Genomic DNA, 26,326 nt, shown 5'->3' with positions numbered 1-26,326 from the left:
CATAGGGGCTTGCCCTGTTCAGATCCCCAGCCCTGCCTTTCAACTGGGAGCCAAGTTAGGGTTCTTTCATGTGGGCCTGATCTCCTTAAGACGTCAGCAAATATTGAACAAGACTCAGTCCAGACTCAAACACATCTGTTGTCATATATTCTCTACTGTTAGGCACAGACACGGAGAGAGAGAGGGAGTGAACACCAGTGGGTCTGTTGCATTAGCTTCCATGTGTGGACAGAAAGCTATACTTTATACTTCGCAAACACAAATGCTCACTCTCGACGAGCTTAGGCTAAACCATGTTCCACTGTAAACAAATATAGGGCTGTGTGAAATAGTTTGAGTTTGGTATGACAAGGCGGCCACTGACTGCCAGATTCGCGCTGAAGATCAGACATGAGATAAGACGAACAGATAGCCAACATTTCATATGCCTCAGTCATGTTGTAGAATCCATCAACAGTATTTTGGGAGCGTTTTGGACAGATAAGAAGGCCAGTTGTATTGTAGAATTAGCATAGATTATGGAATTAAGAGTTTTTCTCAAATACTTGGAGCCTTAAGAGAATACATATTAGAGGAAGTGTAAGGCATGTCAAACTTGAAACAGACAAAAGCCCCAGAAATGCAAATACATATTAAAATCAACAATAAACAGATTCACAGGAAGGGAATAAACAGTCTGTAAAACTTGGTCTACTGTTAGCTCGACTGTTTTAGCATAGTTTCGGTTCTTCAGTGTGCATTTAATGTCATCCAACTGTCATTGTATCATTTTTTTTTTTTCTGATCCCACATAATAGAAGTAATGCTCTATTACCCACCACAAAAAGACTTGGGTAGGACTCATCCCTAGACTTTGTCATTCTCATAGTCGTTGAAACTTGTCCTTGTGTGACAGGTATGGCTGGTTTTACCATCTTTTGCCTCTCCACCAATCAGCTGCCTTCAAAATTCTCCTGAAGAAGAAAAGGACACTGACTACAGGTTGTATTGCCTGAAGTACTTCCTCTTTGACCTCATAGTTGGGATGGTTGTGCTGCCTCCTTACAAATGTGTTGTTGCTCTCGGTGGAGATTGATTCAGTGTGTTGGTTTTTCAAGCTGTACGGCAGTGGTCGACTGAGCAGGTATAGTACTTGTTATTATTATACTGCAATGTAGTATTACTTGGGTAAAGTAGTTTATTCAGAAATGTTTATGTTATCAGATATCAGGCCTCAGCACTATTGGTAAGATTGCCTCTCACCTTTGTTTTGCTGATTTATTGTAGTTTAGATAAAAGCATTGTTTGTGTATGCTGACAAATCCTTTAAAGGGCTTAATCTGACATTGTGTTGATACTTCTTGACCTAAAGTCCCCTCTACAGTAATAAAGAGCCTTTTTTATATTTAATTTGAATAAAAGTGTTAAGCTAAGGAAGAAAAAAAATGGGAAAATATTGTTTTTAGTAGGGGTGCACCAAATGGGAAATTCTTGGCCGAAACCGATACCGAAAATAGGAAACAGTTGGCCGAAAACCGAATGCCGAAATGCCGAAAATTATTAATAGAAATATATATAATGTATACATTTTTTACCAATGTTGTTCAGCTGCCTGATTATGGAAAAAGACATGATTATGACAAAACTTAACTTCACTTAACTTAACTTAACTTAAATAATAATCACTATTATGGGTCCATAAAACATTTATTCAGCACTTTTGAATGCATACAGTCCATTAATTCCAAGTCAAGTGCATTTTCTTTTCTCAGTAGGATAACTACAACAAAGTGCATTCAGAACAAAGCCAAGGTGCTTTAAAACTACATAAACATCTAGGCCAGTAGGCCTACAACAAAATAGTGTAAATAAAGACTGTAACAGCCAGGCCTTCAACAACAAGAAATGCACCTATAAGTGCATGCATACAAATGTGCAAACTGGATAAATCCACATGAATGTAACTATTTACAAATGAAATTACAATTTAATTTCAAGAATCTGTAAATAAGGCTGTCTGTCCTCATAAGCAAAGTAGTAAACATTGTATAAAGATACATAAAATGAAAACTGGATACAAAATCCACAATCAATTACAAATTAAATTACAATTTCAAGAATCTGCAAATAAGGTGGTCTGTCCTCATGAACAATGTAAACAACATTGTATCATTTAGATACCGAAAGTACAATATATTGAACACTGCTGCTGTCATTTCCCCCTAATGATAACCTGAGATGGTGAATTATAACTCACAATGAAAATTGTTCAGGAAAGTGGGTATAGAGTAGACATGTAGAACTAGATAAGCTTATGATAAGCCAGCATTGTCTACTTATTAACGAAAAGTGGGAGGTTCTTTTTAATGAACAGTAGCTTCTCTGCTTTATCAGCCATAAGTCTGTTCCTCTTCTCATCAAGCACATGAGAGGCAGCGCTGAACAGTCTCTTGCTGTCAGTGCTTGTGATTTGATCTTACTCCGCATATTTCTCCGGGTGTTTTGATTTCAAGTGGTGGAGTAATCCCGAAGTGGTGAAAGTCTTTGCAGTTACACCCCCTCGAGAAATGTCAGCTGAACACGTTTTACAAATCGCAATCCGCGCCTCTTTCTCTGATATTTTTAAATATCTCCAAGCAGCAGACATGTTGGCTGTGAGCCAGCCGCGAGCATGGTCGCGCTCCGTGCTTGTCGCCGCGTTTTGATTACGTCATCACAACAACACGTTAGCTTACCAACGTAACCCTGTTCTCTGACATTCGGTGATATTTTTTCGGTGCGAGAAACCTTTCGGCTTTCGGCCGAAAGGGCCTTTTGAACCATTTTCGGCCGATAATTTTCGGCGGCCGAATATTCGGTGCATCCCTAGTTTTTAGATTTGTTTATCACCTTTATCACCTTTATCAGTGACGAACTCTGGTACATTTAACATTTGACTGTTGTAGTTTACATACATTTTCATTGACTGAACCTTCTTTATATAGTACTTTACTGCATTATCTTTGGCCTGTTTGTATGTAACCTTATTCTATTTATTTTTATTTTCAAGTCATTGCTCAAGATGGAGGTCAAGAAAAAGAACTTCTTGGGGAACCTGCGTATGAAAACTAAGCTGGTCAACCTGAAGAAGCCTGGGAAAAAGAAACTAGGAAGAAATCTGGCCCATCGGCGCAGTATTTCTGTACCAGACCTCAGGTTTGTGCCAGACGAATCCTTTCCTGCTGACAACCCCGATGGGTCCACTCCCTCTGATGCCATCTTTTTTGGCCACTCCCCTAGTCAAAGTGATTCTGATTCTGTTGCAAGTGGCTCGATCGTTGATGGACAACACATCACAGACAAACCATACGATACAGTCTCAGAAAATCGACTCAGAGTTCCCAGAGAACGCACGGCTGCTGCTTTAAAAAGAATAAGCGCACCATCGGGGTCACAGAGCCTTTATGATGAAATTGATCGAATGTCATATACAGGCTCAGAGATCAAGCTGAATATTGCTCGAGAAGGCTTGTACTCTAAAGTCAACAAAGGAGCCAAGGGGAATGCACCTAAATTCCTCTTTGACCCTATTCATCGACCAAAATCTCCTTTCCCAAAAGGACTTTCACCAAGACCAGACCTGGTAGAGAGAGAGAGTGTCTCTGGTGAAGACGCCACAGCAGACAGATGGTCATCAAGTGCTGTCGCTGCAGTTCTGGCCAGAGCAAGCTCAATGGGAGACCAAGTTAACCCTTACAGAGATAAGAGGCCCGCATCAGTTGATTATAAAAAGTCCTCCTCTGAGAAAGGAACTCCGCCACAAACCAGAGTAGCTCGTGCGGATACAATGTCTCTGATGTTAGATACTCTGGGTACTCCTTTGGAGAGGTCAGATGGAACCTCTCAGGGCTCTACCTGTGAATCTCCCAATGACGAACAAGGCAATATGCCCTGGACAACAGATTCGGAGGACCTGGACCGAGAACTTTACTCTCCCTTTCTGATGGGAGACTTCCCCAACGAAGAGATTCTGCTAGAAGAAATCCGAAATGAGGAGGCCCTGGAAGAAACCGCAGAGGTCAGTTTTATTACAAGTTTATTGAACTACATTTATAAGAGGACGACCCTGTTCTTAATTAAAGTCAGAATGTAGGCCAATGTACACCATGATATGTTTGTATTCAGATGTAAAATGTGTGATTTCCTTTCGTGATGATGAATCAATCTGGATAGCCATCCCCTTCTTTGTAGATACTATACAATCATTGTTAGTGTCCCTTCTGTTGTATGAACTTAGATTTCAGCTCTTATGAAAGTGTAATCTTCAGCCCGACGAACGCCATGACATCGGCCTTTATTTTCTAAACTTTAGCTCAGGCTTTAGGTTTTGTCGCACTTTATCATTACCTACAGACATTGTACGATCATTTAAATGTGACAGTTACTGTCATCTAACTGGTGCTAAATATGAAAGCAACCCATATGATGGGTGTAAAACACAAAGTGACCACATGGAATTTGACTTTATACAACCCTGAAACAAAAGCTATTTTAACTTTTTTCTTTTTTTCTTAAGATGCCTAGAAGTCAAAAACCTGTGTTACCAGTTAGAAATATGTGTGTACCCCAGAGAGCTCTAGTAAACTTAAACAAAGAGACTGATAATATCTTACTGTTACTTTACTGTTGTGAGGAAGTATTTACATAGTGTAATCACCAACCTGGATCCCTAAAACATGTATCTATTGCCAGGACGAATAAATTAGTATGTCTCGAAATAAATAGACATTTTTGTTTCGAATTTAAAGCAGTAACACTGTAGACATCTCAGCTTGAGTGAACTTTTTATTAAGTGTTTGCATTCAAAATATATGTAATTACAACCTTTTTTCATGTAGATGTCCAGTGAAACATGCGATTTATTTGACGAAAACATGCAAGATCTTCTGGAAAGCTCTTCTGTGAGTATTAACTGCACTTAAATTAAGTCAAGCAAATGGTACGAGAAAGAATATAAATGTGAATGGTTCTCTGGAGCAGGTTACAACTGGGGAGACGGACATCCAGGGACCTCTACCGTGCCAGCGATACCTCCTGAGTATCAACCTGAAGCAGGGAAGGAACCTGGTCGCCCGAGCCAAGCGGTCTGGTAGGTCAACAACAAGCACGTCATCAATAAGTAATCTTTTTTTTAAGTCTGTACTTTGACAATATTTACTAACTTTTTTTTTAGAAACAAAAACTGTTCTTCAAAATGTAGGATTTTTTTTTTGCATCCGTAACCACTAAAAGATGCCAAATCAGATTTCTTGCAGTAACATTAAAGGTTGAGCCTCATATTAAAAGGTGCAGGAACATACAACTTGTATTTATGAGCCAACCAGACAGTGAAAAGTAGTTAACAGGTACAAGGTATTTTTGTATAAGGAATATGGGCTGTGTTCACTTAATGCAATTGTTTACCTGTAAGAATGAAGCAACATGTCACCTGGTAAGGAAGAAAATTCACCGGAGAAGTATGCAGTCAGACCAGTAGGACAGACAGACCGAAAGGGATACAACAATTAGGCTGTTTTTAAAGAGAACACCTCATCTGAACATGAAACTACTGGTGTTCACACATTTAAACACCTGGAACAATTAAATCGTGTCTTAGGCGTGGATGGTGGAGTAATTATTTAATTGACATTTTAAATGTACATCATTTATTGCTTCATGGCTGGTAATCTCTCTTAATACAAAGCCTGTGAATTATACGAACATGTTGTTATATCAAAGATAGACATTTTGAATCTACTAAGAATATTACAGGCCAGATCAGTTTTTCTTCTAAATGATTTTGCTGATGTCTTTAGTTTTGATTTTGAAATCAGTTTTCAAATGTTCTGAAAGAGTGTTAAAATGTGGGGTATTCTATTAATGTTTACATCCTAATGCAGTCCATTTTGATATTTTGTCCTTGGATATTATTCATTGTCTTATCCATGTATAGGAATTCTGAAGGATAATTCAGATTTTACACATTGAAATGAATTGATTTCATAACTGATCCATCTAGTGACCATAATAATCTGTGAGAGAGAAAGACTTTGGCAAAGCAGCGCCCTCAGGTGGCCGGACGTGGAACTACACCATGAACAATTCATGTGTGGCCTAAAAAAGTTTAGGTATTTGCTTAAAATATAAGTTCAGCCATTTATAAAGTAATTGGTTTACTTTAAGTATAGTTCAAGACAATTGTTAAAATTGGCCATTCAAGATTGGTAAAAGCATTTCATAGTTCAAAGCATACATAAATCTTATTTAATTGAAATGTAATTGCTTAGGATATTCTGTACTTTTAACCAGATTATGTGTTGCGTGATCCCTGTAGCTTTTGGAAAAACCTCACAGCAAAAAGGTAAAAGGACTTCCTTTTTAAATCTGCTCAACTTTTTTTCACCATCCTGGTGGCAGAAGACCCTCCTAGCCCAGTGTCCTTCTCCCTTCCAGTTGAGACCTTACTTTCCCTGACAAGATGGCACCGTGATGATGCAATCCCCACACGCCCCCTGTCTGTCCGCTGTTTGCCCAACAATCAACACCGTGCCAAAGGCTCACCAATGGCATACATTGTCATTACATATTCTGAAAGGACCCACGCCACCAGCCCCCACTCCTAGGTTTTTGTTCTCCTCTTTTTTTTTCCATTAATTTCCATCGTCACCGTTCTCAGTCATGCCAGAGCTTTTCTCCTTGCTAGCTGCCACATTCTCCTCCTGTCAAGTTGCCTGGAGGTTTCCCTGTCACTGGCTGGCAGGGTGGAGCTGCTGTGGGTCCTGCCTGCCTTTGCGAGATGTTCATTTGGAGTGGGGAGCTGACAGGCCTGACAGCCCATCCCCACAGGGCCTTTGTCATGTGATTCAAGCCTCCCTGCAGGCTCTCTCAAGCACCCCTTTATTCCCCTTTACAAATGAAGGCATGGGACTGGCTTTCATTTTTTGGCCAATCTGCATGCAATTGCAGAAACAAAGAAGTCCCATACCCCCACCCCACTCACAGACAGACTTTCTTAACAGGCTTGGGAGATTAACACTGGTTGCTTCTAGATTTTGGTTCCTGGTTGCCTCATGCTGGCGAGTGTTTCTACTCTTTCACAATTAAACAGCTACATCCCTCCGATTTTGCCATGTGTGGGGTGCACCTCCTCCTCACATATTTCCCTCTCTCACACAACCAGCATGGGGGAAGGGTATGTAAGTGTGTGTGGTCATGTGTGTTTTCATACACAGTGTACATTTTTTGACAATATGTTCTACAAGCAGTTAACATAGTTTGCGTTAAAGTATTAACTTCCACCATAGATTGCTATGTTATTCGGTGTTATGTTGTTTATATAATAACTTAAAACTTAAGGTAATTATCACTTGTGTCACACAACACTATCTTGCTGATTTGTTTTTCATTTTTCCATTTTAGGGACCAGTGATCCTTATGTGAAGTTCAAACTTGAAGGAAAACAGTTTTGTAAAAGCAAAGTGGTTTACAAAAGCCTAAATCCGCAGTGGAATGAGACCTTCTTCCACGCTCTTCGAGACAGAGAGCACGACGTGGAAGTTCGGGTAGGTGTTTGTTTGAATAGAGGGCCGAATCTTGCACGACAACAGTGATCCTGTACTGGAGCACACCATTTCGGTTAATAATCTGAATGATGTTTGTTATATTGTTGCAGGTCTATGATAAAAATAGAACTGCTGATGAGTTCATGGGTTCCAGCACTATTTCCTTGAAAAGTCTTGAATTGTACAAGTAAGGAATATATTTTATATTTATATTTTAGGGCATAGATTATCAAAAGGATACCAGTAGGTGGTATTAAGTTTTAAATTGTCTTTTGTGTCTCGTCACAGAACATATGAAATGGAGTTGCGTCTTGATGATCCAAAAAGTAAAGAAAATGACATGGGAGTTATTATTGTTGACATCTGCTTGATGTTTAGAGACGCCACGATCAAAAGAAGCCCAGTAAGATTATTTTTTACAGTATTTTTCAGTATTTGTTGTTGAAGTGCATTGGCCCCAGCCTTGCTTGAATTACTTGTACTGATTCATGTATTTTCCTTCCAATAGAGATGGCCACCGAGGAAGAGTAAGGTATGGAATTTTATACCATTACATTTACTTTTTGATATAGTCAACATTTTAATTTACAGGGCAGTGCGGTTACGGTTACCCTGGTCTATATCACTAGGGGGCAGTATCTCACTGTACTATGGTGCAACAAAGAGTGAGGTGTATGCTCAGGATGAGGGCTTTTGTTTGTAACCTTGGTTTCAGCACAGCCTGTTTCTTTTGTAGTTTTATCGTGAACCTTTTTTGCAATACATATGATTTTGAGTGGCAACATTTGCTGAGAATAAAAAGTATGGAACAATATTACATTCTGATAAAAAAAAATTAAATAATAATAATATTGACTGAATACGCTGTCATGAAGGAGCCTTTAGATGGGTATTTTAGAGCAGTATTTGGCTCTGTAGTAAATAAAGTTCCATCTTCTCTCAAGTGGGTTTCAATATATTGCAGCTGTAATTAGATTTAGAGTGAAATAGGAGGGTTGCTGTTTGGGACTCACACTGCAGCGAGTGGGTTTATATTCACACCTATGTAGTCACTACATCTGCCACTGTTCAGTCTCTTGATGGTCCAGTAGACAATCTCAATTTAAAATTAGATAACAAAGGAATGAAGCCATTTTCATACACATTGCAGGTTATCCGCTACAGATGGTTAAAGATACTCAAAGGGAGACAGAAATGTGTGATGGGACTCTTCACAATGTTCTGCTGCCTAAATCGCAGTGCTAATTTAACAACGTAACAATGCCATTTCTTTCCCATTTCATTTTTGACAAACGTACAATATCTCATTGCATTTAACACCTATCCTGGAAGTGCTGAATACCCAGCTCTTACAGCTCCACTCCCCCTCTTACAGAACCTCGTTTCCTCCCTCTGTGTTACCACCACAGAGACAGGGAATGGCAAGTGCCTGAGTAAAACTCTGCTGTGTGATAGTGTTTCAAACAGGAGGGGGCTGTATGGGAGAGGCGGGAGGGGGGCTCTGCTGTTCGAGGCATGTTGCCAGTGTGAGATGCCTAAGATCGGCAATGCTGATAATTCCCAGGCATAGCGGGCAATAACCCAGATGTTAGGATGTAATATCACAGCTGTGGATGGACAGTGCTGAGGTACCCGCCAAATGGACCTGGGTCTGAGCTCATCGTGCTTGTCCCCATGCTGTCCCACCATATGGAAGCAATCGCACGGCCCTTTTAGGACCAGGAATAGATTCTCTTTAGGGGCCACTTACAGTTAAGTGGAATTGTTTTATTGGCCGCTGAGATAGAAATGTGTCCAAGATAAACACTTGGGATGACTTGGCTGAGGCCTGTTTTATATCGCTCCTCCACTCCCTCTGTTCCACTTCTTTTGAAGGGGCTGATATTTATAGGGCTGTGCCTGTGGTATTCCATGTTAATTCAGGTCCCTGAGATGTGCTTTGATCCCCTCCGGATTGGGTGGCAATGTGGGTTGTGACCCAGCAGTGAAGAGGAGGGGCCGGAGTGGCAGGGGAGTTGTAGTGGGGCTGTTTGAAGCAGCGTCGCCAGGGCAGTGGAAGGAGCTGGGCAATCAAAGAGGCGAGAGCAGATTACGGTCCTGCTCTTTAATTACAGTCCGCCCTACACAACCTCTCTGCTGTTTGTTTTTACAGCCCTGGCCTATTACCGCATGGCCTCACGGGAACTCTAACATGGACACATATCAAGGCCTCTCTCTCTCACTCCCTCTGTGACACACGGCAGGAGCAGTCCATTATTTGCTGGGCTTGTCCTTGATTTCCAAAGAGTTCTCAAATGCACAACATGTACAGTATGTTAGTTTTGTAGAATCACTCGAGTAGGAACTATTTGTTATTTTGCTAGTTAAATAAATATTGGATGAATTTGCCAACATGCAGTAAACTCTGATGCAGGCTATACATACATACATACATACATACATACTGCATGTATGCATAATTTGCTGATGAGAGAGCTGTGCGGTGTGCATCATTACTCACTGCTGCCTGCTGTCTCTTGTGCAGTATGCCAAGTGTCCTGCCTCCCCACACTCAGTCTGGGAGCCAGTGATGAGTGGGACTGTCACAGCCAGGGACATCTGGCTGCTCGCTGACGTCCCTCTCTTCCTCGCTCTCCAGGAGCCTCCATGGTGTGGCTTACCTGTCAGTAGAGATGTGCTAATGTGCTCCAACAGAGATGTGCTGTATAGTGTGGACCTTTGTCCTACTTTCATGCACTCTGTGAACATGATGAGGTGCCAAGCTGAGGCAGGAGCTGGTATACTGAGGGGGAAGCAGAAAGCGTCCACACACAAGGAGCTTTTAGGAAAAAACTGTCTGTGTGTGTCTTTGCCCTGCTGCAGAACCCGGCCCCACCAACCCAGCGGCCAAGTGAGACGCAGAGAAATCCGCTGAAGAACCAGAAGTGGACAGGAGTGCTCGGTGTCACCTTGGTGGAGGGACTGGACCTGCCGCAGTATGGCGAAGGGGACATCTACGTCCGCTTTCGCCTTGGTGACCAGAAGTACAAAAGCAAGGTTGGACTTTATTTTGTTCTTAAAGTCTTTACTTCTCCTCTCCTCTTTCCTTTTAATGTCTGCTCTTTATACTTCAAGTCTTCCCTCCCAGCCCCTATCTCTTACTTCCCCGCTTCCCTGTCTCAGCAGGTGCCTGTCAGTGACTCACCTCCACCTTGGCTCACTGGGCCATGGCAGAGGCAGCTCATTAGACTGGGCAAGGCTGCCACTCACTTCTCCCTATGCTTCGGGTGCTGGGCTTCATTGCTCTCATTTGCATACCCAGCATGCCCTGTTCATCTACCTGTACTTGTTGGCCTCCCCCCTGATGATTCTACGGTGCACTTGTCTTGTGTTGTCGTGTCATTTCTTTGTAAACCTCTCTGCTTTCCTCTCTGCTTGTTTGTTTGTTGGACAAAGCTGATTCTAATTGGAAGCTGTCAGTGTTTACAATCCCAGAGTGGCTACTGAGGTGTACACATACAAGCAGACACAAATAGAGACACATACACACAGCACACCTCTCTTTCTCCTCTCCTGCTTCGTTCTGGTTGGACTGAATGAAGCCTTAATCCACCTGTCATGCAGGAGCTGCTCAGTCTGATAATGCATTAAAGCTGTCATTGATTCAAAGTGTGTGTGTCTGTGTGTTTGTTTCTGCGTTACTGTATGTGCTGAATCTGTGTCTCGACTGCCCTCAGAACCTCTGCGTTCAGGCCAATCCCCAGTGGAGAGAGCAGTTTGACTTCAATCAGTTTGAAGATAACCAGGAACCTCTGCAGGTGGAGGTTTACTCAAAGAGAGGGAGGAAGGGTGAGGAATCATGGGGGATGTAAGTATTTCCATATGGGTAGTGTTAATTTTGCTCACATTGGCTCCTCCACAGAACTAATTGGCCTTATGTGTTTCTATGGTACTATTTTCCTTGTGTGTCTCAGGTTTGAGATTGCCCTATCGAGACTTCCACTTAATGAGAGGCAGCTCTACACTCATGTGCTGGACCCAGGAAAGGGCAGGCTGGTGTTTCTGGTCACCCTGAGACCCTGCTGGGGAGTCTCCATCTCTGACATTGAAACAGCTACCTTGGAGAGCCCTGATGAGAGAGACACAGTACAGGAAAAACTCGTAAGCTATTTTTTGTCCAAGTTTATGCAAAAAGAAAAGCCCCCCAAATGTTGGCATTAAATCACACCACTATTACAGTTCAGTAAGAAATACAGATATGTCGTGAATGATATGTCATGTGTTTAAGAATGCAGCTTGATGTAGTACATTAAACAACAATGCTCTTAAATGGTGTTGAACAACTTTTGTTATTTATCTTTTCCAGAGCCTTAAGAACACACACAAGTGTGTGGGAGAGGTTGGTTTCCTTCAGGTCAAAGTCGTAAAGGCAAATGATCTTCCTGCCACAGACCTCAATGGTAATTCTGTTACACTGATTCACTTCTCTGTTTTTCTATCATCACAATCAGGGCTTTTTGTTTACATAAATAAACACACTTTTTAATTATTTGCAGGCAAAAGCAACCCTTTTTGTGTTGTTGAGCTCGGAAACAGCAAACTTCAAACCCACACATTCTACAAGACCGTCAATCCAGAGTGGAACAAAGCCCTAACATTGTACGACGATATGTGTGAAAGAAATTGTATCAACATTCATATTATTATGTTGTTTGTTTTATTGTGAATTACATGTTTCTTAATTGCAATGTTTCAGCCCAATAAAGGACATTCACGATGTGATAGAGTTGACTCTCCTCGATGAAAATGGAGACAAAGCCCCAAACTTTTTGGGGAAAGTAGACATTCCATTACTGACCGTAAGTGTATTTAAGATTAGCCAATACATACTACTGTGACTGTCTTTAGTTTGTCTCGCGTAATAATATCTGTCACAAAATACACATTTTTGTTTATCTAAAAGGTTCAAAATGGGCAGCAGATATGTCTGTTGTTGAAGAAAGAAGACTTGGGAAGTGCATCAAAGGGAACAATCACACTGGTGCTGGATGTTATCTACAACAAAGTAAGGATGAAACTTTATTTGTTCCAGCTTGTTTGAAAATGCTGATGTTCCATATATCATATAACTTGGAGTCATGAAGTAGTTTAATGGCAGTGTGTGTTTCTTGGTCCAGGTCCGAGCTGGTATCAGAACCTTTAAACCGAAGGAGACAAAACTAATGGAGGAAAACCAGAAATTCTCCAAAAAGGTAAAAAAAAATGTAGCAGATGGATTAGAAAGACTTGCCAGTTTGTTTCCCTCACATCCCAATAATAAAGTAGCAGCAACAAAGCTACACACGGTCGCAGTTTGGATCGGACATAGTCAAACTAATTAGTTTAATTGGCTTTAATCATCTAATTTCACAAATAGCAAATAGGGGATTGTAAAGCTGATTGAAACTCATTGCAAAGTCATAAACATTATGTCTAGAATCAAAAGATACTAACATTGTTTTTTTCCCAATTATTTCCGATTAGGTTCTTGCCCGGAATATATATCGGGTTCGAAATATCAGCACAGCAGTTCTGTACACGTTACAGTACATTAAAAGCTGTTTTCAATGGGAGAGCACGCAACGGAGTCTAATAGCCTTTCTGGTAAGTCATTGCTTCACGTTAATGAACTCTCTTTAAGCCTTGGGGCGAACAAGTTTTGTCCCATTCCACTGCAACCCAGTTTTAACTCTTCCATTTTATGTGAATTAGATCTTGGGGAGAATCTTTGGTTTAGTCATTTTCTTTCCTCTGCTCATCTTTTTCCCATGAAAAACAATGGCTACCTTCTGTTTTTATCCCATGCACATTTGATGGATGTGCTCTATCCTTCAAATCAAACCCCACTTGGCTTTCCTTCAGTTCTGATGACATTAGAGTGTATTTGAAGGGGTGGGGTTTGGGCGTTTGTACATCTGACTTCTTAGTAAAGCCTCTTCGCCCGGGGGACGGTGTAAGCAGGATCACAGTCCCAGCTTCCTTGGGTGGAGGAGTGACAGCCTGCCTCCGAGATTTGAACCTTGTTTAAATGTCTCTGTTTAGCTGTTTTTAATGAGGGTATGTGATCTAAGGTCCTAAGCTTAAATAATCTGAAATCACCCTGTGAATCCCCCTCAGTACAGCACATGTAATGTCATGATTAAGAGTGTACACTTGCCATGAAAGCCCTGCCAGCGCCGTGTCAGGGTGAGGAAGCGGTCACAGACAGGGTGTGTGAAGAACTCTCCTTTCACCGCCTTTCTTCTGTCTGCTCTGTCTCAGAATGACATGCAATTCATACCTGGTGTATTCTGTAAGCCCTTCTCACTGATCCTGAGGTGCAAATCCCCCCAGGCAATGGCCAGGCTCAATGTATCACTGCCTTTAGAACAGCACAGGCACACAGACAGGCCGGCGGACACACAGACAGGAAGACGGAGAACAATGCGGTTGATTGTATAAGGACAGAGTGGTAGGCAGGCTACTATCTGGGAAAGAAAGTTGGTGCACAGAGAGAGGAAGACAGTTGGGTAAGAGTGCGGTGTAGGAAGGCAGATAGCGAGAGACTTGGAGGCGGGGATATGGCCAGGAGAGCAGTAGGATAGGCAGGTGACAGGTCAGCGGGACGGGGCCATCTTCCTCCACCTATAATTAGATCCTCCGCAGGCGATGGGAGTGTGTGGTAGCACTCTCTAATCTTTAATTTCCACTTCTGCTCCACCTGCTGTTTAGGAGTGCAGCACACAAATGGAGATCTTAGAATGACGGGGGGAAAAAGCCTCCCTCACTATTTTCATAAGGATCATCATTGTGACTTTAATGTAGTGCTTCCCAATCTTATTTTTGTCGACAATGTATCATCCGCTCCCTGTCAGTGCGGATGGTAAATCCTGTGACATTAACTGTAGATGCTCTTCCTCTTTATCTGAAACAACTGCTCTGTATTCAGACACTCACACCAGCACACTGGTTGATCATTTTTTTTAAAAAGCAGACAGTACTGCAAGTAGTCAGAGAACGCCTTTTGTCGGCCACGAGGTGCGCTTCAAATAGTGTAAGTGTCGAAGGTGCCAGGCGAGATCCGCACAAATAGATTGAATCTGCCACTGTGTATTCATCACCCACTCACCAGCAGACTGAGAGTTCAACGAGTGAAAAGTTATATTTTTTTCAATGAGTTATTATATTCTCGACAAGTTACAAGCACAGCAAAACATGCAAATCACATGTCTGTATAGCAAGTAATTGATAGTAGCCGGAAACACTCTGAACTTTGGTCAGCCAGGGAAACAACAAGGTCTTGACTGACAGTCATTACAAGCGTGGGGCCATGCCGCTATCTACACCCGTGCCCCTGCCCACTCCAAAGGTGGGTTCTGTACAGCTCCTCCTCCTCCTCCTCCTCCTCCTCCTCCTCCTCCAAGTCATCATTTGCAATTAAGTTAGTGTTTGGAGCTGTCCAAAGCAGCATGCCACCATGTGCCTTAATGAAAGCGGCTCCCACTCCTATCTTTATATCTTTAGGCAGTGGTAATAAGGTAACTGATTCAGACATTGACAGATGGCCTCTGCTTGCCTCTCAGATGTGCATAATTATACCACTAGTGTCTGCTCTTTTCCACTGTGGCAGGCAGCGCAGGGCTTCTCAGGGTATGCCGGTAGGAAACGCTGCAGTGGTGGGTCTAGCGTTAATATACATTACAATACATTATTTATCAAGCAAGCATACCGGTCCTACCCTTTTACACCATATACATCCTGTAATGCATTACCGCTGCTGTGGTTTCTACTGGGACTGCGGGATGCTCACGTAGTGCTTTACCAGGAATACTTAGCCATTATATCACTCAGTCCCACAGGCCATTTTTCTGACCTCCACACAGCATGCAGTCTACATTTGTATCCTGTTTATGTAGATTCATGTATGCATTATGAAGTGGCTGTTGGTGTGTGGTGTGTAAGGTATTCACATTTTTTCTACGAGGGATCACTGCTCTGCTTCACGTTAACTAAGTGGATGGGAATGGGGTAAAAAAGTGTGGAGAAATCTTCTTTGTTCATATCAAGATAACTTTTCTCACACGAGTGGCATTCTGAAAGCTGCACATCCAGGAACATATAAAGGTAGCATTTACAGATTGACGGTTTATTTGGTGTATTTCTGCAACTGAGTGTTAGTATGTGAGGAATAGAAAGGCTTGCAGGATTGTCACTGTTTGCGAGTGCAGGAGGGTTACTTGTTTTGTTAGTGCAGTCTCATCAGCAGAGTCCGTATCGTTTGAAGTCGCCTTCGATTGTAGCAGTTTTAAAATAGGACGTCTCTAATTAGGTAATGTAACAAAGAAAAAATATTTCTCACACATTTAAACAAAGTTCTGGCAAATCCTCATAAACATTTTCATCAGTGAACGGAAATATAAACAATAATTTTTTCCCTCTCCTTGTTTATGCTACAGTAATGAGCCTAGGATCTGCGCTTTTCGAGACTTTGGCAACGGCATGTTCCTTTCTCTGGGAGAGAGGAAATGTGACAGCGAAAATCTTCATAAAATAACGGCCTTTAGATGTGCTTTTCACTAAGACTGAGCGAGATGAATGTGCTATACATCAGCAGTGACTGCAGAGGGGTCACCCAGAGTTCTTTGCTGCACACAAGAATAGGACCTGTAGATGGAGCTACAGCACTGCTGGAAATGTAAAAAGAAGCACCAAGTAGATCAGTTACTTTTCCCAACAGGAGCCATTCGTGGGAACAACTTGGAGTGAAATCCTCCATTCTGTGCATTACACTAAGGCAGAAGTTTCTTGCACAAAAAAGAAGTACAAAAAAAAAACTATAAGAAGCTAAATGAGCATGTATTAGCCAGCCAAATTAATCTGTTTCAGAAGTTTAAAGTTGAGAACAATTTTAATTTTGATGAAATGGATGAAAGAAAAAGGATCATTTACACTTGAAAGCTGATTTTGAGCTTTGCTGTCATTAGACCGCTTTAAGTATTTAAGTAGAATTAATATTTTAACTTATGAGGAACCTCATCTGTCAGGAGTTAGACTTGAAAGGAACCTGTATACCTCATGTGAGTATTTGAACCGTTTTCTTTTTGTAAGTGCCAGGTAGCAACCGCTTTAGACATCATTTGACAGCCTGTGAAATGCTGATTGCCTCACATCACACACTGTAAAGATGGCATTTGATGAATGTTTGATGCGATGCAGCTGTAAACACACTTGGCAGCTGCGAAGGGCACCTTTTTTTTGGGGAGGCTGATAAAATCATCGTCTCTCCCGATGAGGGCAGGACGGGGTCAGATCTGGCTCCAGAGGTCTCCGGAGACCACCTGTGTGGAGCCGCAGCAGTGTGGGCCATTAACCAGAACACCAGCCCGGCCGAGATCAAAGCTATAATCAGAGTTGTCATAATTGTTCTTGTTAACACTGTCCCTGAAAATGAGATGCTTTGTGAGTCTTGGACCTGCCTATTTGTGGTTTACTGCATTGCAGTGTGGCCGAGCTTTTGTGAGAACAGCGAGAGGACTGCACGCCTGTGAATCGTCTACTTGTTTTCGCTCCGCATCTGTTTTCTCTCTGTTTGAAAAAGTTTGAGGTTCTAAAGGAGTGGGTTTCTTCAGTCTCATGGGGGTTACACTCTCCATCTCTGTGGCAGTGGGAGTTCTCACAGACTGAGTAGTGGGAATGTGTCTAGTAAAAAAAGACAGTGATGGGGATGTGTGTATTCATTGTTTTGAGTCTGAGATCTATTCATATTTAATCTAAGTCGATGGCTACTTGCAAACTGCTCGGCAGTGTCTTAAAGTTTATCACAGCATTATCATTTATCTGCACTGAATGGCTGTGTGTCAGTGGACAGCTCTTGAGGTTGACTGTATGCAGCGTGTAACCTTGAAACATGTCCCCTTATTAGTGGGAATAATAAGCTTTCTGTGTTAATATTCACTTCATTAGGGCTGGAAATGGTTCCTATTTTTTTTTAAAATGTTTTGCGACATTGATTTCAGTTTTAAGAAATAATTTGATGCAATTTAAACTGACCAAATTCATCATTTTTATTTATAAAAAGCATGAAGGTTTTATTTAGTACAAACAAGAAAAGCGTCCTTAGATGTATAAAAGCTGACTGCACTGAATAATCGTCTAGAGGTTTTAGCTGTGCATCTGCTAAGGCGTTTCATATTATCCGTGTTTTCATGTATGCTTTGTGTTTAACCCCTTTGTGTGTGCCATATTATAATGACTGCCTTTAACATACTCGCCACCTTCCTAGTCACAGAGGACACTTTTCCCCAGGCAGCTGAGGCAGCGACCTATCGGCCCCTGTGTGTGGCTGTTTCGGGGCCGGTCTTGGCCCCGGCGCGTTAATGTGCGTGTGAGCTGAGCTGACAGGGAGAGAGAGTCCATGCCACTCCCTCCCCACCTCCTCAGGGGGAAAGGCTCGCATGGCAGATCTGTCACCCAGGAGGTCGCTTAGTGTTAACGCTCCCGACACGGATTAAACACTAGTGGCCAGTGCCGGAGTGCAGGGTCAGTGCAGCCACCACTGACAGGCACCACGGGGGCCCGCTGACTGCCCCGCTCCAGCCTCGTACCGGCGCTACTCTGGCCCAGGCATGTGTCAGACAGGCGGGGAGACAACGGCCAGAGCTGCCCTGTGAGCACATGCTAATGCTCTGCCTCACACGGCTCCTCTAACTCAGAGCGCTGATAAAGAGCCGCTATCTCTATCGTACTGCACTCTGCATGCAGCCTTAAAAAGGGAGGCATTTTATTCAGTTGCCTCTTCAAAATTATAAGAAAAAATATGTGAACACTGAAATAACAGAAATAAGACTGACACCATTTTCATAATTTAATTTTAGTTTTGAATTTAACCACGGAATATAATTCTTAATGCTTATTTACAACTATGAAAATATGCAGTTTTGTTGCTATTTATTGAGCTATGATTTAACAAAATAATAGTAATAATTGTTAACAAGTTCAAAACTGACTTGAGCTGTAAATATCTACGTACTGTACGCTCTACTGTATTTGATTTAAGAATTGAATCGTGAATTGCATCACACTCCAGTACCGTTAGGACTGATTTCATCCCGCTGAAGAGGGACATGAGATTTCCTATTTTATTGCCCTCACTCCGGTCTTTTTCCCCCTCTTTCTATGTCTCCCTCTTTCTCCCCCCCCCCCAGTCGATAAGGCTTGAGCTGAGCGTATGTGAAATATTTATTCAGCGTTAGCTCAGAGCACCATGGCTGCCCACACACTACCTGCCCTGAAGAGAAATCTTATCTGTGCTTCCTCTGCCTCCGACACTCCCTGAAAGCCTGTCCGCACACTGGCCCAAGCTCAACACAAATTACATGTCTCATTGCTCTGCGTTTACAGCTACTTTAAAGCCTGCCGTTCCTGTCCCCAACATAAGCCCTCAGCCAGACTCTGTTTCAGGCGGGCTGAGAAAAAAGAGACCTGCATGTGCTGAGCTGCTGCTTGTGCCTTTGATTCATTATTAATCTCCTTTTTTGTATTTTAATTGAGGAAGTAATGCAGATTAATTTTACTGCCCTTGACTTCACCCAGAAAAAGACCATCTCTATCAGGTTATTCAAGGTTTTGTAGAGGTTCCTATTTTCTATTCAAATATTTTTTATTTATTTTCTTAATATTTCTAAATCACATGTTTGATGTCAGATTAAGGCGTTTTTCTGTCCATAAAACACACAAAAAACACACTTACCGGCACAGACAACCACACACACAAACCCTGCAGCCTGCAGTCATTCTTGTTAAACTCTTTCAGTATATGTTCATGTAATTTGGCATCCGTCCATGGCCCCCATGACTGACCCTCATAATGCTGCCTGGCGCTCTCCTCGCTTTGTTTAGCTTTCCAAGTGGAGTGCATCGAAAGGGAGTAGTGAAGACACAGCCAAGATAAAATCTTTCGTGTTTTTGGATTGCACAAAGTCTTAAAAAATAAGGGTATTTTTGAAATGGAGTACACTAAACAAATAGCTGTTGTTAGCTTGGTACAGTTATGATAACGGATGACCACACGTGCTGTAATAATAAATTCATTTGTCTCATCAACAGTATTATGTGTGTAATACTGATGTGATGTCTATATTTACAGCCTGTTATCTGTAGTGTATAGGAAGATCTGTTGGCAGCCTTGCAGTCTGGTGGTACGTCTGCCACTCAGTAGTTTGGGTTGTTAAACTGGGCAACCCCCTCCTCTGTTAATCAATTTACAGGATGGTAGAAACTCTTTTAGAGGGTGTCTTTGTCCCTTTGTTCCTGCTACGATCCCCTTTCCTCTCCTGGGAGAGTGTGGGTGGTGGGAGCTGCCATGCTTGCTCAGCTTTAAGTTATTTTATTCACACTTTTAATCGCTGAGTGCTTTATTATTAGGTCCTAGATTCTGCTGGCCAGGGGATCTGCATGAGAAGGCGAAGAATGCATTTAGTGGAATCATATTAATGGCACTATAAAACAAATCTGTCAGGCTGTTCTTAACCCTGCTGGCAGAATTGCTCTGCCCAGGGTTGCCCCCTTCTCCAAGCGCTTACAGGTGGCTAAGGAGAGTGCATCTCCATCATCTACTCCACCGTGTGCTAATAGTTTTATTAATTCATTCTTTTTTTCTCCCTAGGCACCCTGTGCATAATCATACGGAAATTTTTCTGCTAAATGGTGTTTGTCAAGGGAGTTTTCCTACATTAGAGACACTCCTCCCAGACATACACACTAACACTTGTTCAATTACAAGTCCTTCGTTATCCAATTCTGCTGTGTGTACACCTAAATGCTCAGGTATATCATTACTTATTACCTCCCTTGCTTTTGTTTGTTGCTTTATGGCCTTTTTGTTTAAATAAATGACTGTCTTCTTACCACTCGTGCAACATATTATTAGCATTGTCGTCTTTAAAAAGTTCAAGGTTTTACTTGTCATGCGTAATTTGTTGAAGGATAAACAAATCCGCCCTTAAAACTGAAACCGAGCCTCTTTGATGACAATTAAAATGTGGATTATTTTTCATACAAATGTACACTCACGCCTGAAAGGTTGCACTTTGTCCAACACGTCCTTTAATCACCCAGCTGCTTGCTAATAAAACATAAACCACTTAGTGGGGAATTAGTTCTGTCTCCATTTCACAGAAACTCTGGAGAATGTGGGGAGACAAGGGGAAGCTTTAGTCCTGCCTCTGCTCATTACTGCGGGATGTCTGACGGTAAAGTCTCAGTCTGTGCACCTGAGTGAAGGAATCTGAGAGGTTTTCCCAGATGTTTCTCTCCCATCTTTTTTATTGGTGTTAAAAAAGCATGTAAATCCCGAACACATGGGCTGACATACCATGAGGGAGGAATTGAGAAGATATTTCTGACAGTTTTGGTTTATACCCTCATTTAAGCACTCAGTTTAGACACAAGGCATTGTATTTCTGTAGGCTTTTATCTTGTCCACTGAGCCAGAACGCGGTGAGCAGAAATTTGCATTAGTGGGCGATTATGAATACCTGTGACAGATTCTCTCTGCCGGCTCCCTGGGCGGAAATGAATTGGCTCCCTCTGTTGACTTGCACAGGAAGACAGAGACCAAGCAATTAGACTTTAGTGGTTAATGTAGCAGCTTTTGCAGGGAGGGCAAGGAGGTTCAACATTCCTGCTGGGCTCATGTCAGTTTCCAGGCACATTCTCCCCCCTTCTCTTACCTCTTTTTTATAAGAACACTGGGAATATGACAAGCTACCTGTCCGCCAGCCAGCTGAATTCCTCGGGGGTGAGGGGAGCGTCGCTTTAGAATTGCCTCATGGGAGCTGAGGTGACAACAGATGACGTAGGTTATTCATAACAGAGAGGAGATGTACTGCAGCTACCTCTGCACATCATGCATATTCATTGTTTACCTTTTTCTTTTTTTTGTATCCCCCACTCGCTCAGTTTGTTGCTGCACATGTCATTCAAATGAGCCTTTTATAAAAAATAACTACTGTATAACATTTGTTAAATGCTGTATTCCTTGGTCATCCCGCTGTGTTTCCGCATGTCGCTTCGGTTCATCCACTATCTCCCAGGTTGTATTGGGGGATAATAGGCAGAACGGTGGTGAAGCCTAGGGCAGTAACACCACAGTGTTGTCGGCATTACTCACGGTTCACGTTTCCCTGGTGGCCGTTTGAACCGAGGCCTGGTGTTGCAGTAGGTAGACCGGCCCCCAGAGCTACGTACAGGGACTCTGTATGGTCGCTTTGACAGGAGCAGTCTGCTGTTTACAGGCCTGCTATTGAAGCCTGAAGGCCACAATGGTTCACATCCTGTCTCGGGCTTAACTCGAACATATTGTTCATAGTCGAGGCAGCCTCAAGCTTTTAGAGCCTAGGCTGCACATTGCTGCTATCGTGTGAGTACCGCTTAGCAGTTATACTCAACCTTTGAAATAAACTTGTAAAAAGAAATACTTGTTAGGAAATTAGCATGTTGGAAAGTATCTACTAATTTTAGAAAACATATGTAAAGCGTGAGGAAAAATGTACTTTGTTAAAGACGTCTGTGGTAAATAATGTGACCATATGTCGAAATCACACTATAATAGATTTTAAGATTCCATTTGCTGTGGGGGACACTTTTATTTCATCCCTGTCAACTGGCTGGTGTGATCTTCCTCACATTTCCTGATACTTTCAGTTGGAGACAGACTCATTAGGCTGTCACTAAATGGTTTTAAATGCAGCCGTCCAATTAGTGCTCTGCTGTGAAATGCAGTGGGTGTTGTGCAATGTGCTTAGCACCACTCCTTTACTGAATTATGAGGGATTACTCATTCAGTGTGATCCATCTTATTTCTACCAGGGGTCTTGGCTTTTCTCAGTATCATCGCCACGGAGGGGGTAAATGTTGCAAATGCTTCTCCAGTTGCCATATGCGTCTCATCGGAGAGTCTCGCTGCCTCCGAATCTAAGAGGATTTGATGTGCTAGTTAAAAGACAGCATACCATGCCTATCCATGTCATACTTCCTGTTCTCCCGTAAGGCGCTCTGCCAGCGCTGTGTTATTGGTGTATATAAATAGGATTTCAACATATTAAAAGTTGTTCCTCAATGTCTGTTACTTTCAAACCACTAAGAGTAAAATCTGTTGCCATCGACTGTAAATCTCAGAGGCTTTACAGTCTGTAGTACTTATCATGAGATTTAGGACGTGCTTAAATCTATTATATATTTTGTTTCGGGAACAGGCTTGCTGAGATTTGAAAGCTGAGCTCCTGCTACAGTGTGATGGGCTTTGCGTTATACTGTCATGTCCTGTCTTCTCAGATCTTCCTTGTGACGGTGTGGCACTGGGAGCTCTTCATGCTGCCCCTCTTCCTGCTGCTGCTCATTGGCTGGCACTACTTCCAGCTCTCTGCAGGGAAGGCCAGCTCCAACCAGGACCTGGTGAGTGATGAGGACTCTTCAGTATTCATCCTTACACATCTGTTGATGCATGCTGTTACAGTGCAAATTCAATCTGTATGGTAACCCACCTCTGGTCAACCCCTGAGGGAATCAAATCCTTTTGGCACACGTTGGGCAAATAGCAGTTTTACAGTAATGTCAATTAACACTTGCATGTACACTGGATAGTGCTTGGCAATAAAAAGCACCTCGCAGTACAGCCAGTTGAAGCAGTATTCCATATGGTTTATAGCCAGTTTCTACATTTTCTCCAGAGGCCTATTAAATCACCAAGCAGTAAGACGCCACTAAAATTAGATCAGTGTAAATGTATGTTTAGCCTATAGTCTGTTGAGTCTCATCACATCTGTAGATGCAGGAATATAGTTCTCTACAAACGTACAGCTATCTCTATCTGCTGTTGTGGTAATGCTGGTCGCCCTACACTTGTCTGTGAAGGTTAATGCTGTTCACACTTCTGACTGCCCCCCAATTTCACTGTGTTGTAAAGCCTCCTCACCGGCCGGCCGCGGGCCTGGCCTGCTCACACCCCCTCCCCAAAAACAACATCCCCGGCCTGGTGATTGTGTTTATGGCTGCTGGCAAAGATGCCTTCCCCGGGCAATGTTAAAGCCCAGGCTCACCCTCATATCCAGTGTTGAGACACGGCCACCCCTCTGTGACCCTCTGGCCGGCAGTGACACAGCTCTGTTCCCAGGCAATGTCACAGTGTGCACCACATTGGGGTCAGGGATGACTTGATATAAAGTGATCTAGGCAACAGCATCCAAATTAAATGTGTTTTTTTGTCCTCTTTCTGTTTTTCTGTGTGCTTATGTTGTGGAGAAATGAGATTGCTTTGGTGTGACAGTGCTCTTGTGAGGAAGGCCCTCTTTCACCTCTGCTTTTGTGTGAGGTCACCCCTGTGATGCAGTCTCTATGGAAACAAGCCTCTCCCAATAGGGGTGAATGTACTCAAAGAAAATTTCATTACGAGGTGTTTGTTAAAAATGCTCCAGTGCCCACATGTCCCGTTCGTTTGAAATCACCCTCTACCCTTTATTTTCTCTTAGGTGAACATGAGCATGGGTGACGAAGAAGAGGAGGACGAGAAGGTATTTTATTTTGTCTTTTTTTAACATTTTAAGGGATAATATGTTTTGGTGGAATGTTATCGTTTTTCAATTTTTACAAAAATATATATTTTTATGGATTTCCATAAACACAGAGGGTTGGAAACTTTACTCAAAAGCTTGTGGACAAAATTAATTAAAGCGTGGACCCTGCTAATATTTATTTCTGAATCATGAATCAAGGTCGAATCTAATTGTATTACCTTTGGTGGCTACAAATACCTGGTTCAGAATTTCTTTTATTCTTATACATATTAAGAATGTTTTTCTTAAAATTGTTATAACAAAGAGCTATACCGATTCTATTCAGTCTTTTAGCAAATTCACTATGAAAATGACTTCTCAGAAGCTATTTTCTGACTGAGAATAGAAATATTTCATGCATCCTAAATGAGGGCAACATCTTTGAAACATTTGTAGCGTGTCGATCTTTATGCTGTTCCTCTGGGTATTCAGAGTCACTTTATAAATTCACTCCGGAGAGTTACTACTTTGAAAATCTTTAAATCCAAACCGCACCGTCAATTAGATTTTGCACGGTTGTTGCGGCTAAAATCTATAGATTTTTTTGTTGTTTCATTATCATTTTCTAAATAGGATAGTTGTGTTTAGAATAACCTTTTACTACCAGAACAAATTAACAAAGTAAAATAACAACAGTTAACTTATACTTTGCTCCAAAAGGTCATCAGTCATTCTAACGTGTTCGTTTGTGAGAAGTCATAAATGATAATGTTTATTAATGTATCTCTCTATCGTCTCTCTTGAAAAACAAAACAACAGGAAAGCTTTAAGTAGCCTGAAAATTATACTTCCCCGCAGCACATAATATTCAATTACACTCATCCCACTGTTTTTCTGTAAAGAAGGAAGAGTTAACAGGGATGTGTATTATTGCTTTATGGCAATGAAGTGTGGAGCTAACGCAAAGCCTCCAAGCAATGACCCTTGTGCTGCGTGTCTAGGCCCAGGATTCATATCCATAATGCGCTCAATATATTCTGTTGTGATGACCCGAGGCTATGAAAAAAGCCAGCTTCTTTTAAAAACACAGGCACATCCACCAAATCCTGTCTGAAAGGATGGGCTAATTCACAGATGAAACCCGCATGATATGTCTGCACAGAGTGGGAAGCCGCCTTGCTATCATTGCTTGGAACGGGCAAACTGGTGCTTAAACAAACAACAGTGACACCGAATATCTGTGTATTTATGAATATGGAATCGAGCAGGATTACATGTATGCACTGCATTTAATATCATTGCTATACAGACTGTTTTTGCATTTGTCTTTACCTTGACACCTCAATATATAACAGAGGAATGTTTACTTTTTAGTTCAGAAAATGGCAGTGTCTTCAGAGAGGTTTCAGAGTCTCTCAATATGCTGCATGTGTTTCTGAACTCTTAAAGCTTTTTGAAAGGTTTTCCATGAGCCTCCCTAAGCCCTTTCACACTCGGAGGAAATGAAATATCTCCTTTCATTTGCTAATTAACCAGTCACCCATGTTTGTTTTAAGCTGTCAGCTTTAATTTAAAGTGGCTTTTTTGAAAGTCTTGTTATGGTCTCGCTGTCACTTGAATGTGAGATCATGCAGTTAGATCAAGCAGTGTAGCTTTACACCTCCTATCAAAGTCTTCTTTAAAAATATTTGGGGTTAAAGAGTGATCAGTGTTAAATTTGATGACTTCAAAGCTTTTCCTTTTTTACCCTAGTCTTCCCTCTAACATGTGAATAAAGGCTTTTCCACTGAGAAGGTTATGATTACCACTCAAATGTGTTTTTATCCCCCTTTTCCCCCTTGAGGAAGGAAATATTTAAACCTTAGACAGAGCGGCAAAAATGTGAAAGCATGACGTTAAAGAGAGACGAAAGGCAAGGCAGTGTTACACCAGGATAATACAGAACAGATTCTCTGCCTGTGAACAAATCTGTCCTCGGGGAAGGAGGCAGCTTACAAATTATGTGTGGGCAAAGTGACTTCCCTTTGGCCTTAGGTACTCAATTGTGCAGATAGACAATATTTAATCATAACATAAAGAAACAGAGAGGCAAAACAAGTCCATAGATCTCCAATAGAAATGAAAAGGGAAGATGAAACGGCCCCTTCAGTGCCCCCCGGCTGCCAGTGTGGGTCTGGGGTTGACTTGCTCCGAGAGCCTAGCCCTGGGGAGTTTGGGGGA

The 26,326-nt window shown here is 42.0% G+C and overlaps 1 protein-coding gene across 3 annotated transcripts in view; it reads left to right on the top strand.

Moving 5' to 3' along the window:
* The window catches only part of mctp2a (multiple C2 domains, transmembrane 2a), a 35,241-nt gene that overhangs the window by 1,915 nt on the left and 7,000 nt on the right, over positions 1 to 26,326 (top strand). The window contains exons 2-20 of one of the 3 annotated variants that reach the window (XM_079682352.1): positions 896 to 1,123; positions 3,029 to 4,036; positions 4,857 to 4,919; positions 4,999 to 5,107; positions 7,417 to 7,559; positions 7,670 to 7,746; positions 7,848 to 7,962; positions 8,068 to 8,091; positions 10,422 to 10,595; positions 11,276 to 11,406; positions 11,513 to 11,699; positions 11,905 to 11,998; positions 12,095 to 12,197; positions 12,295 to 12,397; positions 12,502 to 12,603; positions 12,716 to 12,790; positions 13,062 to 13,181; positions 22,890 to 23,009; positions 24,083 to 24,124. In XM_079682352.1, the coding sequence (XP_079538478.1) occupies positions 3,041 to 4,036; positions 4,857 to 4,919; positions 4,999 to 5,107; positions 7,417 to 7,559; positions 7,670 to 7,746; positions 7,848 to 7,962; positions 8,068 to 8,091; positions 10,422 to 10,595; positions 11,276 to 11,406; positions 11,513 to 11,699; positions 11,905 to 11,998; positions 12,095 to 12,197; positions 12,295 to 12,397; positions 12,502 to 12,603; positions 12,716 to 12,790; positions 13,062 to 13,181; positions 22,890 to 23,009; positions 24,083 to 24,124 (2,778 nt within the window). In that variant the 5' untranslated portion in view covers positions 896 to 1,123; positions 3,029 to 3,040. Of the gene's footprint in view, positions 1 to 895; positions 1,124 to 2,869; positions 2,899 to 3,028; positions 4,037 to 4,856; positions 4,920 to 4,998; positions 5,108 to 7,416; positions 7,560 to 7,669; positions 7,747 to 7,847; positions 7,963 to 8,067; positions 8,092 to 10,421; positions 10,596 to 11,275; positions 11,407 to 11,512; positions 11,700 to 11,904; positions 11,999 to 12,094; positions 12,198 to 12,294; positions 12,398 to 12,501; positions 12,604 to 12,715; positions 12,791 to 13,061; positions 13,182 to 22,889; positions 23,010 to 24,082; positions 24,125 to 26,326 lie in introns of those variants that run through there. The other 2 variants (XM_079682354.1, XM_079682353.1) reach the window with 2 other exon arrangements.

This window comes from Notothenia rossii (genome assembly GCF_949606895.1).
Source record: "Notothenia rossii genome assembly, chromosome: 5".
In the NCBI taxonomy this organism is placed as follows: Eukaryota; Metazoa; Chordata; class Actinopteri; order Perciformes; family Nototheniidae; genus Notothenia; species Notothenia rossii.
The sequence above is the reverse complement of the archived record's forward strand: the minus strand, read 5'-3'. Positions and strand labels throughout refer to the sequence as shown.